At 37.6% G+C, this 19,115-nt stretch overlaps 3 protein-coding genes, 2 long non-coding RNA genes and 1 pseudogene across 6 annotated transcripts; all 6 read left to right on the top strand.

Annotated features, from left to right (window-relative positions):
• Positions 1 to 289: 289 nt before the first annotated feature.
• On the top strand, positions 290 to 2,660 carry LOC113467490. Its single transcript, XR_003391553.1, has 3 exons — positions 290 to 426; positions 2,160 to 2,533; positions 2,619 to 2,660. It is a non-coding gene; the product is annotated as an uncharacterized LOC113467490 (long non-coding RNA).
• A 2,238-nt stretch (positions 2,661 to 4,898) lies between these two features.
• Positions 4,899 to 6,207, top strand: LOC103509317 (annotated as a pseudogene).
• Positions 6,208 to 6,220: 13 nt separating this feature from the next.
• Positions 6,221 to 9,488, top strand: LOC113467487. The gene is made up of 4 exons (XM_026823695.1): positions 6,221 to 6,536; positions 6,777 to 7,074; positions 7,414 to 7,489; positions 9,294 to 9,488. Exons 1-4 carry the CDS (start codon positions 6,365 to 6,367, stop codon positions 9,471 to 9,473), a joined length of 726 nt encoding a protein of 241 aa, XP_026679496.1. The 5' UTR covers positions 6,221 to 6,364; the 3' UTR covers positions 9,474 to 9,488.
• Positions 9,489 to 10,372: 884 nt separating this feature from the next.
• Positions 10,373 to 11,843, top strand: LOC108252409 (malate dehydrogenase, cytoplasmic-like). Its single transcript, XM_026823700.1, has 2 exons — positions 10,373 to 10,541; positions 11,456 to 11,843. The coding sequence occupies exons 1-2, from the start codon at positions 10,461 to 10,463 to the stop codon at positions 11,564 to 11,566; spliced, it is 192 nt and encodes a 63-aa protein (XP_026679501.1). The 5' UTR covers positions 10,373 to 10,460; the 3' UTR covers positions 11,567 to 11,843.
• Positions 11,844 to 12,118: 275 nt separating this feature from the next.
• Positions 12,119 to 13,519, top strand: LOC108252410. 2 transcript variants are annotated; one of them, XR_001809507.2, is made up of 3 exons: positions 12,119 to 12,434; positions 12,755 to 13,137; positions 13,316 to 13,519. It is a non-coding gene; the product is annotated as an uncharacterized LOC108252410 (long non-coding RNA). The 2 variants fall into 2 exon arrangements; XR_003391551.1 differs by lacking the exon at positions 12,119 to 12,434 and adding an exon at positions 12,508 to 12,526.
• Positions 13,520 to 16,320: 2,801 nt separating this feature from the next.
• Positions 16,321 to 18,844, top strand: LOC103509315. The gene is made up of 3 exons (XM_008473925.2): positions 16,321 to 17,886; positions 18,149 to 18,308; positions 18,724 to 18,844. Exons 1-3 carry the CDS (start codon positions 16,545 to 16,547, stop codon positions 18,842 to 18,844), a joined length of 1,623 nt encoding a protein of 540 aa, XP_008472147.1. The 5' UTR covers positions 16,321 to 16,544.
• Positions 18,845 to 19,115: the final 271 nt, after the last annotated feature.

Below are 19,115 nucleotides of genomic sequence, written 5' to 3'. Positions count from 1 at the left end.
AATCAATTCCTGATATTCTGTTATTTCTGGGCTTACGATTTTGGAAAAAGCACCTATTCTGTTTAGAATTTTTATTCCGAGTATTTAGTTATCACACGTGTTGCTCTTGAACGATGAAATTGTTATCTGAACCCTACTTATTCAATGACACTAGAAAAATATCTATGGTTATCTTTCAATGATGAAATTATCTAATTACTCCGTAAGATCGCAAATTAGTAAACAGTCTGTAGTTAGCGAGGTGAAAACTAATATCCGGGCATATAGTGCAGTTCTTGAATTCACAAAGGGAATATAGTGCAGTTCTTGAATTCACAAATAAGTGACGATTTATATTTATCCTAAATGATTTTATTGGACTGGAAGTTATTGTATAGATTATTACACTTTGTTTGTCATCTCCTTAACTCCCCTGTTCAAAATGAGGTAGGTAAAGATGATCGATCAAATTCCTTTTCAAATCAGTCAATAATCCCGTGTCAATCAATGATTACAAAATCAACAGGGGTGTTTTTCTTGAGTATTTTCAAAATAATTCTCTTCGTTTTCTGAACTAATTCGAGCGGCCACTGTCTGGGTCCTGGTTTCTCCAATCGAAGCCTCCTCAAAGGTTTTGCTTTCAGCAGAAAGAAACTTTTGCTGAATTCTCGACAGGCCGTTGTCACCGAGTTCGCTTCATGCTTATGAGCAAGATGAAAACTAGAGTCGGAAAGGGGGCAGTCAGTTCAGATGTTGAAGAGAATATTGATCAACAGCGTGTAACATAGAGCTTGCGGTAACATCAGTAGGGCCTTTCAAATAATCCTAAAACAGAGGAAAATGTGCACAAATTAGACGTTTTGCGGTTGTTAGGTACCTATCTACTATTCTTAGGGGCTATCACAGAGGAAAATATTGAAAGAAATTAGGCAAAGGTCTATGAAAAGAAGTTATTTCAAATAAAGTTCTTAAATCACCTCAGAGGAAAACGTTCAAAAAGTCTGTCTCGGTAGCGTAACCTGAAAATTTTCTAATGTGCCTAAAAAAGCAGGAGGTTCCAGGTTCCATTATGGAAACATTGGTATGAGGATCGATGGTCTCGGTGGGGGTAGGTATATGGTCTTAAGGGGCTTGGGTAGGGTCTATGGCCTTTGTTGCGAACGCGCACTAAGGCACTTGTCTAGTAAGCAGAGGAGCACCGCAATACTATGTGTGGGTATTTTTTGGGTTCATCCTCTTGAGATACTCTACATTACATTGAAATGGGGGTCTTTTCTGACGAAATTCCTGTGTGCTGAGCTACTCCAAAAGTTTGGGAAGTGTGCAAGGAAGAGAAGTAGATGTTTGATATTTTGATCATACACAGAATTTAGGTACCTACTGATATAGTGATACATGTCTAGATAAAGCAGCGATTCCCAACCGGGGGTACGCGTATCCTTGGGGGTACGTGAGAGACCTTCCGCGGGTACGCGAGAAAAAATTGTGTAATGGCGGACTAAGGCAAATTTTGAATTTTGAAGGGTTATCAAAGCAGTACAGTCCAGAAAAGTACTGAACTTTGACCTCGAGATACTGAAGTACTGATTTTTTTCAAAAGGTACTGAGAGTGTTTAGAACTTAGTAGTAATGGTACACAATACACATCAACCTAGGTATGTGTAACCGGTACTTATTATGATGGTGGCGGGGGTACGTGAGATTAAATCCGGGTACCCAAGGCGTATGCGGGCGAAAAAAAGGTTGGAAACCACTGAGATAAAGTGAACCTCATTGAAGTTAAGTCTTCCCTGGAGTTCATTATCTACCTATTTCAGGAGGAATTATCAAAACAAATAGAACACATACATACGTAAATATTATGTAGGTATGTATATCTAGAAGCCTGGTACTTGCTTGGATTGAACATTCAAAATGCTAGGTAGGTATGAAATTAACTTGAACTTTTGATAACCTTAGTCCCGATTATGTATTGTTTTATCAGTGCTAGGTACGGGACGTGTCGAGCTGCATCCACACCCATATTTAATGATGTATATCTAGAAGCCTGGTACTTGCTTCCAAAACGCTAGATAGGTATGAAATTAACTTGAACTTTTGATAACCTTAGTCCTGATTACCTATGTATTGTTTTATCAGTGAGACTCACAAAGAGATATGAAATTTTGTTTTTGTTTTAGGTTTCGGGTTCTATTCCCGCCCGGGGCAAACTTTATAGAACAGATAACGTTCGTTCTCGGAAAGTCCAGCTTTCTAATATCATGTCCTGCTTCTCTCTGCGGTTTCGGATTTACCCAACTTAAACGCAAAAACCCTAGGTCCTTTATGAACTTGACAAACTGCTTATGTATTACTCAGTATAACTGTATAATGTGTATTTCGGTAGCTGTAGGTATTTTCTCAAAGAGTGTTCTTATATATGCATGTGACCTCGTGGCACAGGCCAGCGAGAAAAAAATACTCCTGTTTGACGAGAAACAATAACTTCCTCTGAAATAACTACGATCTTTGTTCATTCTGTAATACAAGCCTCCCCCAGTGGCACACTTTATAGGTAGGTACTTCGCGATTTATGGTTAGTTAACTACGATCTTTGTTCATTCTGTAATACAAGCCTCCCCAAGTGGCACACTTTATAGGTAGGTACTTCGCGATTTATGGTTAGTTTAGGTACTTACTTAAATTCACCAGTAATCTCATCTTTTGATCGCTTTTGAATCAAATGAACTGTGAACACCTGACTCAAATCAATGAAACTGTATTACTAATCACTTGTAAAACAATAAAACTAATCATGGTGGTACAAAATGTAGGTACTGAGTAATTAAAACTAGCTAATCTAAGCTAGCAATCAGTAAAGAGACAACCGAATTCAAAATTCAAACAATGCTACTTACTTCAATTATTTTCATAGCTGGGTTTCAATTGTCTCGGACTATATAACACTATTAATGGGTTTTCCGGGTTTTATGGTTGAAAAGGTTTATTTTTAAACGAACAGAAATTCACAAGTTTTGGTAAAAACACTAAAAACCGATAGATTTAAAACTATAGTTACGTGCAATAGATAAAGTGGGTTGAATTTAAATCACCAGGGGCGCAAAAACCTGGCACTTTTATTTCCCGAACTTATTTTAAAATCTCGATTGATTTCCTTCGCAAAGAATTAAAACTGTTTGCAATAGAATTGATTATCGAACTCAGACTGTTGTTTTTGTTACGAATGCCTTCTTTGATGATAAAAAAAAAAAAAAAAAATAAATAATATTGTGGAGAGAGAATTCGAAAAAATATTGAACTTTGATATCAATACGATTGGATTGATTGGCAAGTTGAAGTAGGTATTTGTGGCCTATTACAAATGGAATATACTGATAAGATCATTATTTTTGTTTGCACAAGACTAAACAGCTATTTTTGTCTCCTTTTGGTAGATATAGGATCCAACTACCTACCTATTATGATACCAAAGGTAGGTAGGTATTTGATGAGGAATAAAATATTGGTCGCCCATATTTTGTAGGTTTGTTCTTTAGAATCATTGGTTTTCTTTTGGATTGCCTAGTTTACGTGACTTGTTGGTACTCAAATATTAACGTGCGTACAGTATGAAAATCAGCGACAGAGATGCCGCAAATCTGTTGAAATTTACTGTGCTATTGCTGGCGGAGGTTTAAATTATTTGTGACGAGTACAAAGTGCAAGCACCCAATTCTGCTGGAGCGCTGCCATAACGCGCAAGAATGTACGCACTTATGTACATTTGTACTTTATACTTACGTACAATGTACTTATCTACATACTTTCATACTTATATGCATTCTAATCATTGACAGTACGCGAGGTATGTATAATGAAATCATTGAAATCAACTATGATTTCATTTACATACGGATTGAAGCAAATAGTTTTTCTCGGTGTTTCCAAGCAGTTTGTTGGGTTTCAGTTTCTGGCATACCTGTAATTTTGACAGTTCATTTCATGTAGATTCATAGGTGCATATTAGATCCAAATAAGTAATCGTCAGGTGTGAATGACCTACCTTAATGTAATAAAATTATTCTCACCTGGCATATTGGCGAGCAGACTAGCGTCTGGCTGTGGGACTATTAACAGGGAGGAGAACAGCTAACCCTAACCCTAACCAGCCTAGCTAGCTGTCAATTCTTCCAAGGGTTCTCTCTGATTTTAAAGACCAATCAGAAGTCCTCACGTTGGTTGACTGCGGTTCAGGACGAGCCAATTAAACATGGCTAGAGCCAGAAGCCATCATTCCGGTGTATGGCAGATAAATTTTGACAGTTCATTTCATGTAGATTCATAGGTGCATATTAGATCCAAATAAGTAATCGTCAGGTGTGAATGACCTACCTTAATGTTGCAATTATTCTCACCTGGCATATTGGTGAGCAGACTAGCGTCTGGCTGTGGGACTATTAACAGGGAGAACAGCTAACCCTAACCAGCCTAGCTAGCTGTCAGTTCTTCCAAGGGTTCTCTCTGAATTTAAAGACCGATCAGAAGTCCTGACGTTGGTTGACTGCGGTTCAGGACGAGCCAATTAAACATGGCAAGAGCTAGAGACCATCATTCCGGTGTATGGCAGATAAAAATAGAGAACTTCTCAGCCATGACTAGACTCGATCAGAACAGGTACGGATTCTACAGGTGACACACTACTATCACGTCACGTGAACTCATGGAGAGTCAGAAAGATATTTTTTGAAGTTTTTCCATAATAATGTTGATTTGTGTTCAATCATCTCGTTCAGAATAGCCACACTACTATTACGTCACTTGTGCTGACTTGACAGCATCACTAGGAGGTATCACAACGGCAAGAGGTATTCTCAAGGTAGATTTATTCTATTTTATTTACCCTTGACAAATGAAATATGCCCAAAGGCATATGTTGTGTTCCAATTCCATTTGAAAGAACTTCTCAGCCATGACTAGACTCGATCAGAACAGGTACGGATTCTACAGGTGACACACTACTATCACGTCACGTGAACTCATGGACAGTCAGAAAGATATTGTTTGAAGTTTTTCCATAATATTGTTGATTTGTTTTTAATCATCTCGTTCAGAATAGCCACACTACTATTACGTCACTTGTGCTTACTTGACAGCATCACTAGGAGGTGTCACAACGGCAAGAGGTATTCTCAAGGTAGATTTATTCTATTTTATTTACCCTTGACAAATGAAATATGCCCAAAGACATATGTTGTGTTCCAATTCCATTTGACCACGAAAGTTTTGAATAAAAACTTCTTCTTTGCCTTCTCCCGTGATCAGGCGGGATTGCTTGGGATTATTGAGATATTGGGAAAAATCCTACAATGCTGCAGTGAGCACCAAAGTTGTGATATAATAACACAAAGAACTGCATTTACATTTACATTTTACATATGTTGTGTTCCAATTCCATTTGAACACGAAAGTTTTGAATAAAAACTTCTTCTTCTTTGCCTACTCCCGTGATCAGGCGGGATTGGCGTCTTTCGTTAGCCTCTCAATCAGCCCTAGCTAGGGTGATTGCTTTGGACTGACATTTGGTTTTGACTGCAAATTTTTTACGAGTGGATGCCCTTTGCATTCAACCTTTGCTATTTCTTTAGCAAGGGGGGGAAAAAACTACCTCTAAAATATTTTTTATTTATTTATTTTGCAATTTTAACAAATTCACAGTTTACAACATGTTACAATAACAGATTATACACATAATAATAATACCTACAGTTTAAGCTTATAAATATATAACATCATAGAATAATCTATTATTTTGTTTTCTGTGTTTTTTGCTTTTCTTTACCTTCCTACTTTGGACTGACATTTGGTTTTGACTGCAAATTTTTTACGAGTGGATGCCCTTTGCATTCAACCTTTGCTATTTCTTTAGCAAGGGGGAAAAAAACTACCTCTAAAATATTTTCTTTACCTTCCTGTTGCAGAGCTCAGGCTCACATTGCTGCCAAGCTGGGCATTCCAGTGAGTCAGGTGAAGAATGTGATCATCTGGGGCAACCACTCCAAGACTCAATATCCGGATGTGAGAAATGCCACTGTGGTGATGCCCAATGGTGCCACCATGAGTGTACATGATGCCATCAAGGATGAAGAGTACCTGAAGAACGCTTTTGTTGAGGTATGTAAGGCCAGCCACTCACTATCAGGTAGACCTGACACCTGCTCAGGTCTACCTGATATTGTGTGGATGGCCTAAGCATGGTAAAAGACCTACTACTGGTCCTAGGAATATTCATAATCAAGTCACTACCATTCATGTAAATCAGCAAAGTAAAAGAACTCAATACACTAGAAATAATCATCCTGTTACCAGAAGGACTACTCCTCATTCCAAAGCGGTAAATGCACCAAAAATGAAGAATGGTGAAACACCGATTGTCCAGAGTTCAAACGTACCTGACAAACCTAGAAACCCATGCAACAAGCCCACCAACATTCCAAAACTTCCGCCCAACACTTTACCTAGAACTTACCAAAACCCGTGCGAGAAACAGCAAATTTACGTGAGTCAATATCAAAACTCCAGTCCAATGTAATAAGAAATGTCCTCTGATTGGAATACTGAAGGTAAGTTTAACACACTAGGTGTATTCTAGTGTTTCTTTTAGCTTAACTCCACACACAAAACGACCACTCCAAAGGCGTGGATATACCTGTTTCGGTCATTATTCGATTAATCAATTTCATTACATTTGAATTTCATATTATTTTATTATTTGGAATTAGAATAAGTTTTTAAGTTTAAAAATTTTGGGAATGAAAAAGGTCCAATGTATGCGAAACAAAACCTGCCCGTGAGTACAGCAAGCCGTTACCAGGATATTATTGAACAGTGCCGAAGCAGCTACAACACACCAAACCATTCCTTCGAGTTGTACAATAAACTTCTCGATCATTTCTACAAATTCTGTGACACGGTACTCGCTAAGCACGGGTTAGATAAAACCACCCCATTGCAGAAAAGACAAGTTGAACAAAATGAGCTTGTCGTACGAAATGCGACCATGGATGCTCTTAGGGACATTCTTGAACAATCTAAACGAGTAGAGGACGATCAGACTAGGCACCGTGTACATGATCAATGTCATGTGGGGACATTCTTGAACAATCTAAACGAGTAGAGGACGATCAGACTAGGCACCGTGTACATGATCAATGTCATGTGATCACGTCCCAGGTATGTGTCAAGCAAGTTCCATATACACCGCCACTGTACAATGCAGCAGATGAGGAACAAATAGATATACACACGGGAGAACACATTGTACAAGAACTTGGACTTCTTCAGTAGATTCTTGCTGAAATCCAGGAGTTCACTACGGAACAAGGAAAACATGAAGTGGAAGAACGAAGCCCCCAAGAAGTAAATCCATTCAGGAAAATATTCGTGTTTGTGTTCAAGATATTCCCAGAGACCTCGCCAGGATGCTACTGTGCATGGTGCTACAACCAGGAATGAAATGAGCACATCTATCACTGTCAACAGGAAATACTCATAGTCTTTCAGTTGTCTTTTGTGTTGGGCACTTTTGGGTACAAACATTAAATGTTTCGTCCCCGGAAGTGCTTATAAACATACAACATAGGTACAAGGGACCAAATTTATATTTGAAAGAGAAGATGACACCTCAACCTAACCTTATCAGTCCTAATATATGCATCTTATTTCAAGCAGTACATGACTTATTTATCTCATCAATGTAAGAAGCAGAACATACATTATTTACCTGTATATAGTGATAATTACAGTATGATTAGTGATATTAGTTTGGACTTGTTATTGTAACATTCCATGGGTTTGTGTGCTTCAAGAACCGTATTGAATGTGGTTCATTGTTCCTATTATAAGGTAATGTTTTCATGTGTTTTGTTTTGAAAAGGAAAGAGGAAATTTTCAGCTAAATTACCTTAGCAGACCTAATTTAAATCTCAAGTAAGTACTTGAGTGTTTTGGGGACATACCTGTTTATTTTATTCATCATCCTTACACAATGATGTGCAATACCTACCCCTACCTACTTTACTTGATGTATACAACTGTGTCTTAGCTATTGGTAGATATGTAGGTAGATAATTATGAATTTAATTAATTTGACTACTGGGTATGTGTATGAAGTACCTACCTAGGCACTCTCCCAACTCTCATAATAACAAACTATAGGTACTGTTCTAATTCCTCTGATTTATTAGTCTAATATGGTAAAAGATCTATATAGATGTAGATCTGTCCTAGGACAGGTTTCAACACGACGTTCTCCACTTTTCTCGATCTTGGGCGTCCTCCTTCATTTGTTCAAACGTTCTTCCATTCAGCACATCTCTCAGCATTCCAAACCTCTTTCTTCCTATTGATCTCTTTCCTTTCAGCTCTCCTTCCATGATTCTTCTCTGCAGACAATTTCTTCTCAGGATGTGACCCAGCCAACTTCTTTTCCTGTTCACTATGGTTCTCAGTATTTCTCTTCTCTCATCAACTCTTCTCAGCACTTCTTTATTCCTGACTCTATCTGACCACTTGATTCCTTCTAGCCTTCTCCACATCCACATCTTCGAGATGTGTAAAAGATCTAAAGCAATTTATTTGTAAAGGGAGGTACCTACATAACTGTGACCGTGTTTCTTTCTCTTTATACTTATTTGAATTGACCAACCTCAGTGGTTAGCACGGTGGACTTTGAATCTGGAGGTTGGTGGTTCGAGTCCAAGTAAAGCCTAGGTATTAAGCGGGGAACGACATTTGTGACAAGCATATTTACATATGATTAATACAATTAAAATTCATTTTCCTTTTTTTTATTGTTTCTTGAGAGAGAAGCTCATTTTTGTACGTTTATTCCCAATGTCCTACAGAGCTTTTCAAGAACGGGTCGGGTTGTTAATAGTGGCATCATTCTGGATCATTTGAAAACGTCTCTCAACTATGCAAATGGACCGCCCACCTTATCTGCTTTAGCTTTCGCTTGTTTCCCTCCGATAAGACTCGATAGGTACCATCCACTGTTCAAATCTTCAAGTAGGTACATAGATTCGTAGAAGCTTAACCCATCCTTTAGGGCTGTTTGCCCCTACAACCAAGCCTCAGGTGGACTTTTTTTTACTTTTTGTGTATGGAGTTAAGCTAAAGATAATAGATCACGAAAGTGTGACTTGAAAGGTTTAATCTAAAGAAAGTTGCCAATGGACTTTGCATTTAACATAATATTTGTGAACAATTTTACGCTATGACTTAAGTAAGCAATTTCACGCTATTACTTAAGCAGGCTATGCGATACTACATCTTGATTTTCATTACAGGGTGACGCACTCGATAAGTTCGCCAAGAAAACTGTCAAGGTCCTGGTCGTGGGAAATCCAGCCAATACGAACGCTCTGATTTGTTCCAAATATGCACCCAGTATACCCAAGGAGAACTTCTCAGCCATGACTAGACTCGATCAGAACAGGTACGGATTCTACAGGTGACACACTACTATCACGTTACGTGAACTCATGGACAGTCAGAAAGATATTGTTGGAAGTTTTTCCATAATATTGTTGATTTGTTTTTAATCATCTCGTTCAGAATAGCTTGTAAGAAGCAGAACATACATTATTTACCTGTATATAGTGATAATTACAGTATGATTAGTGATATTAGTTTGGACTTGTTATTGTAACATTCCATGGGTTTGTGTGCTTCAAGAACCGTATTGAATGTGGTTCGGTGTTATCTCTGAGCATTGTTATCGTACTATGTACACAGCTAAAGGTTACTTTTGTTTTTCACCTGTTGTGTACTCTGCGCAGACTGATTGTGACGAAGTTGCCAGGCTCCCAGGTCGTGGGTAGTATTGTTTCAGAAAAGATTAATTTTATCGGATACATTGGCAATTAGAATGGGTACTTAAAGCACCATAGATTCCAGAAAAACCATCACACCCTAGGGACAGTGTTTTGGGGGTTCTATTATGGGTTTCCGAAAATGAAATTTCTTTTCTAGGATAAAAACAGTCTAATATTAGAATGACAAAGTGGGCTTGCCAATAGTTAAATTGGAGGGTAGGATGCCTGCCTTGAAAGCGGTAGAACGCCTGCCTGGGTCACGGGTTCAATTCCCGCTCGGGGCGAACTTTAACCGAATCAGATAAATTTCTTTCTTAGATCGACTGGCTATCACCTATCCTGTCCTCCTCTCTTCGATTCCGGGACGAAGACCTCCCTTGTTACAGCTCCCTCCATTGTAATATCTAAAAGCTACCATCTAAGTACCTAATTCTAATGAATTAGTGAATTTAGATTTTTCTTTGAGATTAGATTAGAGATTAGTGACTTTAGATTTAGATTAGAATCAGAAGAAAAAAAAAGAACCTAATGAATAACAGAAACTGACGAAAATTGGTTCTTCCCTTTTCAGAGGTTGTGCCCACGGACAAGGCGGAAGTAGCGTTCAAAGATGTGGAAGCTGCCTTTATGGTGGGAGCCATGCCCAGAAAAGAAGGCATGGAAAGAAAAGACCTGCTGTCGGCCAACATCAAGATTTTCAAAGTCCAAGTAAGATTAGCAGATGCTTCGGAAGATTTCTGAACAATTAGGCCTGACGTACAATTCTGTGTTTATTTGTTGTTATAGGTAATTTGGAACTCTCAAAATTTCCCAAACTTCTCAAAACTCGTTTTTGTGTTCCGTATATTCTTAGCCTTGCATTGAGTAACGAGTTCCTATGGAGGTTGTTTCAGTAATGAAGTACATAATATGCGGAAGATTTCTGAACAATTAGGCCTGACGTACAATTCTGTGTTTATTTGTTGTTATAGGTAATTTGGAACTCTCAAAATTTCCCAAACATCTCAAAACTCGTTTTTGTGTTCCGTATATTCTTAGCCTTGCATTGAGTAACGAGTTCCTATGGAGGTTCTTTCAGTAATGAAGTACATAATATGATGATATATTGAGATAGGTACCATCCACTGTTCAAATCTTCAAGTAGGTACATAGATTCGTAGAAGCTTAACCCATCCTTTAGGGCTGTTTGCCCCTACACCTAAGCCTCAGGTGGGCTTTTTTTTTACTTTTTGTGCATGGAGTTAAGCTAAAGCTAATAGATCACGAAAGTGTGACTTGAAATTAAGGTTTAATCTAAAGAAAGTTGCCAATGGACTTTGTAATGATATATTGAGATAGGTACCATCCACTGTTCAAATCTTCAAGTAGGTACATAGATTCGTAGAAGCTTAACCCATCCTTTAGGGCTGATTGCCCCTACAACTAAGCCTCAGGTGGCTTTTTTATACTTTTTGTGTATGGAGTTAAGCTAAAGCTAATAGATCACGAAAGTGTGACTTGAAATTAAGATTTAATCTAAAGAAAGTTGCCAATGGACTTTGTGTTTAACATAATATTTGTGAACAATATTACGCTATGACTTAAGCAGCCTATGCGATACTACATCTTGATTTTCATTACAGGGTGACGCACTCGACAAGTTCGCCAAGAAAACTGTCAAGGTCCTGGTCGTACTCTCCCAATTTGTGTTGTGTCCCAATTTCATGTTTCCTCAAAGATGTTGCTATGTCTAGTAGTATTAGATGGTCTCTTAGATTAGATACAATGCAGACTGATGAAGTACCGTTGTTTATGTGGCGATCAAATTGCTCTTTCCATAGAATTATTGCATTTGTTGTTATAAGCAATACGAATCTGAATCTGTTAATACATTTTACTGACTCCAGTATTCTTTTTCTCTATCATATATTTATTTATTGTAGGTACTATTTGTTAAAAAGCATAGTTTTTATCTTGCCTTATTTTGTCCCAAACAAAAAGAAAACTAAAAAGATATTTATAATCATTTAATTTTCGTTTTAATTTGTTACTGTTTTTTGATGCAGCTTCAGGAGATCTTTAATTTTGGACCTTTGAAAGATACCTGGATTAAACACCTCCTAGGTGTTCCCTGAGATTTCAATCATCTCCCCTTTTGCGGAAATCAGATAATTCCTATTTAGATTTAACACTCCTTGTTTAGACTGCGGGAGTAAAGGGACTTTTCAGTCTCATTCTGGCAGGATAAACAAGGTATATTCTATTCTATTCTATTCTATTATGTATATTTGTTCGCAAATTACATTAAAGTCTCCTCTTTGCTTCTCACTTGCAGGGTCTGAAAATCGACGAGTTCGCCCAGAAGAAGCTGGACCTGACCGCTCAAGAACTGCTGGAAGAGAAACAAGAGGCGCTCTCGGTGTGCTCAGACTGACGTGTTCCCAGCCCAACCACATACGAACCTGTAGGAGCAGTGAAGAAAAGCAAGCTATAATATCAACCTTCGTGTCTTCTCTGATCAGCGTCAACTTCATCATCTGTCCATTCAACGTAGAAAAAATATACATTTCGTTAGATTTGCTGGGGTAAGGCTTCAAAGTCTTATTCCAGCAGGCTAGCAAGGTATTATATTTCGTTAGATTGCTGGGGTAAAGGCTTTGAAGTCTTTGTGGGATTGCAAACATGTCCTTCATAAATTCCAGCAGGCTAGCAAGGTATTATATTTCGTTAGATTGCTGGGGTAAAGGCTTTGAAGTCTTTGTGGGATTGCAAACATGTCCTTCTTCATATAGTTCAAAAATTCAAACTATGAATAATACCAGATAGTAACTACATTATATCACTATTCATTATTATTCAGCATTTAGCTTGGTTGAGAAAGAATAGTCATTGTGTTAGTAGATAATTTTGTAGTAATACATGGTCTTTTGTGGGCTAGCAAGGTATTATATTTCGTTAGATTGCTGGGGTAAAGGCTTTGAAGTCTTTGTGGGATTGCAAACATGTCCTTCATAAAGTTCGAAAATTCAAACTATGAATAATACCAGATAGTAACTACATTATATCACTATTCATTATTATTCAGCATTTAGCTTGGTCGAGAAAGAATAGTCATTGTGTTAGTAGATAATTTTGTAGTAATACATGGTCTTTTGTGTTGGGCACTTTTGGGGACAAACATTAAATGTTTTGTCCCCGGAAGTGCTTATAAACATACAACATAGGTACAAGGGACCAAATTTATATTTGAAGAAGTAGATCACATTATGATGAAATTGAAACAAAAACTGAGATTTGAAAGTTGGCCTTTGCATACAAATTGCACGTCTTTTGTGTTGGGCACTTTTGGGTACAAACATTAAATGTTTCGTCCCCGGAAGTGCTTATAAACATACAACATAGGTACAAGGGACTAAATTTATATTTGAAAGAGAAGATGACATTTAGATGAAATTGAAACAAAAACTGAGATTTGAAAGTTGGCCTTTGCATACAAATTGCAGAAGTTTGCCGAAAAAGTTGAACCTTTAAAGAACGAAATCGGCTATACATTGAAAATATTGCGACTATATTATTAGATCTATTCTGAACATCCCCATATCTCTCTACAGTATCAATGGGAAAAGTTGAATCTTTACATTGAAAGAAAAGACTTGAAAATTTATTTTGCTATGTCTTCTATGGTTGGGCTATATTGAAAACTCTTCTTGAAGATTTTACCTTTGAAATCAATTTGTTTAGCTCTACTATGTACACAGCTAAAGGTTACTTTTGTTTTTCACCTGTTGTGTACTCTGCGCAGACTGATTGTGACGAAGTTGCCAGGCTCCCAGGTCGTGGGTAGTATTGTTTCAGAAAAGATTAATTTTATCGGATACATTGGCAATTAGAATGGGTACTTAAAGCACCATAGATTCCAGAAAAACCATCACACCCTAGGGACAGTGTTTTGGGGGTTCTATTATGGGTTTCCGAAAATGAAATTTCTTTTCTAGGATAAAAACAGTCTAATATTATAATGACAAAGTGGGCTTGCCAATAGTTAAATTGGAGGATAGGATGCTTGCCTTGAAAGCGGTAGAACGCCTGCCTGGGTCACGGGTTCAATTCCCGCTTGGGGCGAACTTTAACCGAATCAGATAAATTTCTTTCTTAGATTGACTGGCTATCTCCTATCCTGTCCTCCTCTCTTCGATTTCGGGACGAAGACCTCCCTTGTTACAGTTCCCTCTATTGTAATATCTAAAAGCTACCATCTACATAATTCTAATGAATTAGTGAATTTAGATTTTTCTTTGACATTAGATTAGAGATTAGTGACTTTAGATTTAGATTAGAATCAGAAGAAAAAAACCTAATGAATAACAGAAACTGACGAAAATTCGCTATGTCTTCTATGGTTGGGCTATATTGAAAACTCTTCTTGAAGATTTACCTTTGAAATCAATTTGTTTAGCTCTAAGTCGTTGTAAGCATTATCGCATAAAATGTAGGTATGGTTAAATTTAATAATGTTTGGTTGTGGGATTCTTGTACTTTTAGTTTTAACATTCCTCTGGGTGACGATTTTAGGTATTAAGCTACGAATTAGTCAAATTGTTAGCTATTAATGGTTATTTAAAGAAAAAAGTATATCTTCATCAATACCAATAGAAATAGCTATTATTAGTCTGTTATGTAATTCTTATACTGCTCTGGATATTATTTAATTCAGGAGCTATTATGTGATCTTTGTTACTGTTTTATTGATCTTCATTCATATTTTGGGGTTGTATTGTAAACTGTTGTGGGATTCTTGTACTTTTAGTTTTAACATTCCTCTGGGTGACGATTTTAGGTATTAAGCTACGAATTAGTCAAATTGTTAGCTATAATTGGCTATTTAAAGAAAAAAGTATATCTTCATCAATACCAATAGAAATAGCTATTATTAGTCTGTTATTTAATTCTTATACTGCTCTGGATATTATTTAGTTCAGGAGCTATTATGTGATCTTTGTTACTGTTTTATTGATCTTCATTCATATTTTAGGGTTGTATTGTAAACTAAACATTCCAAACTGTGTATATGGTGAAATATTTGTTGAATATTATTACGTTTGTTGGTCCATTCTCCATCCCGATATCCAATATTACCGTTTCTGATAAGTTTCCAATCCCAGTTTCCACCCGTGTGTCTTGTCCACCCAGTTTTGTTATATCCAAAGTCCCCATGGTTTTATTCCAGTATCAACCCTGTTTCCAACTCTATGTAGATGCCACAGTTCCCAATACTGTGTGGTTTAATATAGCGATGTTGAATGGAATGCTGTTCTCTATCCCACCCAGTTGTGAATGTGATTGTTTTATTTCCACGTCCTGTTCTACCCCTTTCTGTTTTGTCATCCCAGTTTCCAGTAGAGTTTTTTGGTTTGTACTCTCCCAATTTGTGTTGTATCCCAATTTCATGTTTCCCCAAAGATGTTGCTATGTCTAGTAGTATTAGATAGTCTCTTAGATTAGATACAATGCAGACTGATGAAGTACCGTTGTTTATATGGCGATCAAATTTCTCTTTCCATAGAATTATTGCATTTGTTGTTATCTCTCCCAATTTGTGTTGTGTCCCAATTTCATGTTTCCTCAAAGATGTTGCTATGTCTAGTAGTATTAGATGGTCTCTTAGATTAGATGCAATGCAGACTGATGAAGTACCGTTGTTTATGTGGCGATCAAATTGCTCTTTCCATAGAATTATTGCATTTGTTGTTAAAAGCAATACGAATCTGTTAATACATTTTACTGACTCCAGTATTCTTTTTCTCTATCATATATTTATTTATTGTAGGTACTGTTTGTTAAAAAGCATAGTTTTTATCTTGCCTTATTTTGTCCCAAACAAAAAGAAAACTAAAAAGATATTTATAATCATTTGATTTTCGTTTTAATTTGTTACTGTTTTTTTGATGCAGCTTCAGGAGATCTTTAATTTTGGACCTTTGAAAGATACCTGGATTAAAACCTCCTAGGTGTTCCCTGAGATTTCAATCATCTCCCCTTTTGCGGAAATCAGATAATTCCTATTTAGATTTAACACTTTGATCGGATCTACATTTGTTAATGTTGGTTGGAACATGACATGAGCTTGGTGTTAGTATTTTAGCGTGGTTATTAAGGATGTACTATTGTTCCCTGTGATAGCCCCATACTAAATACTTACGTCAAGCTAATGGTTAGCGTATTACTTCTTTCTAGATTATGGTGTTTAGGCCTCGTTTATTGAGATCATCTCTTCTGCTGGTAGGTATAGTGATTGTGTTCTTAAGTTGGAGTCGAGACTATTGAAATCGAAAGCTTTCACATTGCCTGGTAATCTGGTTTGAATTTTTCTGTCATGTTTTAAATTTCAAGCTTGAAAACTGAGATGCTGTAAAGGTGAAAAATTCTCTGTATTTTGTGAAAATTCGTTGATCGTTCTGTGAACAATTCGTTATTCGATTAATTTGTGCCTTTTCTGTCATGTTTTAAATTTCAAGCTTGAAAACTGAGATGCTGTAAAGGTGAAAAATTCTCTGTATTTTGTGAAAATTCGTTGATCTTTCTGTGAACAATTCGTTATTCGATTAATTTGTGCTTCGTCTGCTTAGGTTCTTAACAAAATCATATAATCTTCATTTCGGACGTTCGAACAATATTTCCAAAAGAAACACTATTAAATAAGCTTAAATAACGGATGACCTTAAATTAGGCTCCATGTTGGGACTCAATCCATATTTCTGCAACGAAACGTACAAGACGATTCTACCGAACCCTCTGAGAAGAATACTCAACATTAGAGAACTCCCTGTGCTATCCAGACTAGCTGGTGACATCAAACCTGAAGCAGATGCAAGTGACCAAGCATTCAAAGCAGATGGAGACAATATGAACAGCATGCAGACAGAACAATTAGGGCAACAAGAATTTCTCCCTGGAAACACTTGGAAAACCAATGAAAATCGTGTACAATTTCACTTGAATCCGGAAGCTAATTGCCCCTTTCACAACATGAATGGAATCCCTCAGAACCAACATGTTACTCAGCACACCAACAGACTTGCTTATCACCAAGGAACCATTCTCGCTAAATCCCGTCTTACCAACAAATCTGGTGTTCAGTGTAGAAAAACAATGCCTCATCCATTACGTCATACTGCAAATAGACCTCCTAATGCATGTGGCAGGCTACCTGTTCCCCGAGCAGCTAAAACTCATGCCAAAAGTCCAGTTAGTCAGCGTAATCAAAACCCCACCAATGATCCAAAAAATACAACATGTAATCGCCTTCCTAACAGACCTGTTACCCCCTATAGTAACGCAGCTGCTTGTCATTTACCTGATGAATTCACTCAATGCCACGGCACCAACAGAACTGGAATACAGCATGGTAAAAGACCTACTACTGGTCCTAGGAATATTCATAATCAAGTCACTACCATTCATGTAAATCAGCAAAGTAAAAGAACTCAATACACTAGAAATAATCATCCTGTTACCAGAAGGACTACTCCTCATTCCAAAGCGGTAAATGCACCAAAAATGAAGAATGGTGAAACACCGATTGTCCAGAGTTCAAACGTACCTGACAAACCTAGAAACCCATGCAACAAGCCCACCAACATTCCAAAACTTCCGCCCAACACTTTACCTAGAACTTACCAAAACCCGTGCGAGAAACAGCAAATTTACGTGAGTCAATATCAAAACTCCAGTCCAATGTATGCGAAACAAAACCTGCCCGTGAGTACAGCAAGCCGTTACCAGGATATTATTGAACAGTGCCGAAGCAGCTACAACACACCAAACCATTCCTTCGAGTTGTACAATAAACTTCTCGATCATTTCTACAAATTCTGTGACACGGTACTCGCTAAGCATGGGTTAGATAAAACCACCCCATTGCAGAAAAGACAAGTTGAACAAAATGAGCTTGTACGAAATGCGACCATGGATACTCTTAATGACGAAGTGGAGTGTAGATTGTGTAGGAGCCCAAGAGGTTTTTTAAAGCCACATCCAATGAGATCATCTAACTATCAGAATCAATTTGGAAAATGTAAGTACCTACTTGAACATTTTTGTAAGATAATGGTGAAAGGGTTTTCTCTAGTCTACGTATAAGATCAAGGGATGAAGACCCTTGGTTAGAGTTGTGCTACTCATATGTGAGTTGGTATACCCATTAGCCGAGCTTGTGTTCCAACAGAACTAGCTGCCTAGTACAGGATAGGTACTTTCATATGGATCGGTAGGTACACGAATAAACCACGTACCTATCTAAATCAATATCCGAACGTTCTTGGAACATTTTCTTCTAGGTATTAGAGAAATGAAAGACAAGGAACTTGTCGATTTCATGACGTCAGGGAATGTTAGAACGACGCAAAATAGAAGCAGAAAACGTCGAAAATTCCCTCCACAAAAATCGAGTATCATTGTAAAAGTGAACTGCCAAGATGGGGTCCTGAAATTGAAAAAGTGAGAGAATTCAACTACCTCTCTAGTTTAGGACTTGCTGTCTAGGTACTAAATATGAGGGTACGGGTTCGAATCCCAGTCGAAGTACGGAACTTTACCCTCACTAATTTGAGAAATTGGACTCATCCCTACTCTATTGAGCGGGTGTTGGGGACTGAAATAACCGAGCTAGGTGGTTTACCTTCAAGCCAAAGGAAGTAGGTTTGAACTATTGGCTAAAACTACAATGTCCCATTTTGATAACAAAGCTGGTACACACGTACATAGTACGTACTCGTACTGATATGTAGCAACAAAATATATTTGGAATATAGACAGGAGCTGGAGTGTCAGATAGGTAAATAAATGCTAGACTAAGCCTATATTTGAAAAAGAGGTTTCCCACCCTAAAAATGCTCCTTTTCTCCATTTCCAGGTTGAAATCGAGCGTCAAGAAGAATCTACGGACCACACGATTTCATACTGTTTCTACACAAACTTTCTCCGTAAGATGTCTTCGGCCATGTCCGCTGCTAAGGCTGCCGGGGACCACATGAGGGATCTATGGCAGGGGACCCCAGCTAATGAGTTTGTGTCCATGGCAGTGCTGAGCGATGGATCCTATGGCGTGCCCAGGGATCTGATGTTCTCCTTTCCGGTCCAAATCAAAGACAAGAAGTGGTCCATTGTTCAAGTAAGCGCCATCTCCAGAGTATTTATTATTTTAAGATATAAGGGTGTTACTCATACTGAATGTGAGTGTAATTGTGTGTATGTGGAAGACACCCCTATCCCTCTCCTAATCCTAATCACATATTTTTGTATTTT

Source organism: Diaphorina citri, unplaced genomic scaffold, assembly GCF_000475195.1.
Source record: "Diaphorina citri unplaced genomic scaffold, Diaci psyllid genome assembly version 1.1 scaffold487, whole genome shotgun sequence".
NCBI classification, from domain to species: Eukaryota; Metazoa; Arthropoda; class Insecta; order Hemiptera; family Psyllidae; genus Diaphorina; species Diaphorina citri.
This window is presented reverse-complemented; position numbering and strand designations above follow the sequence as displayed.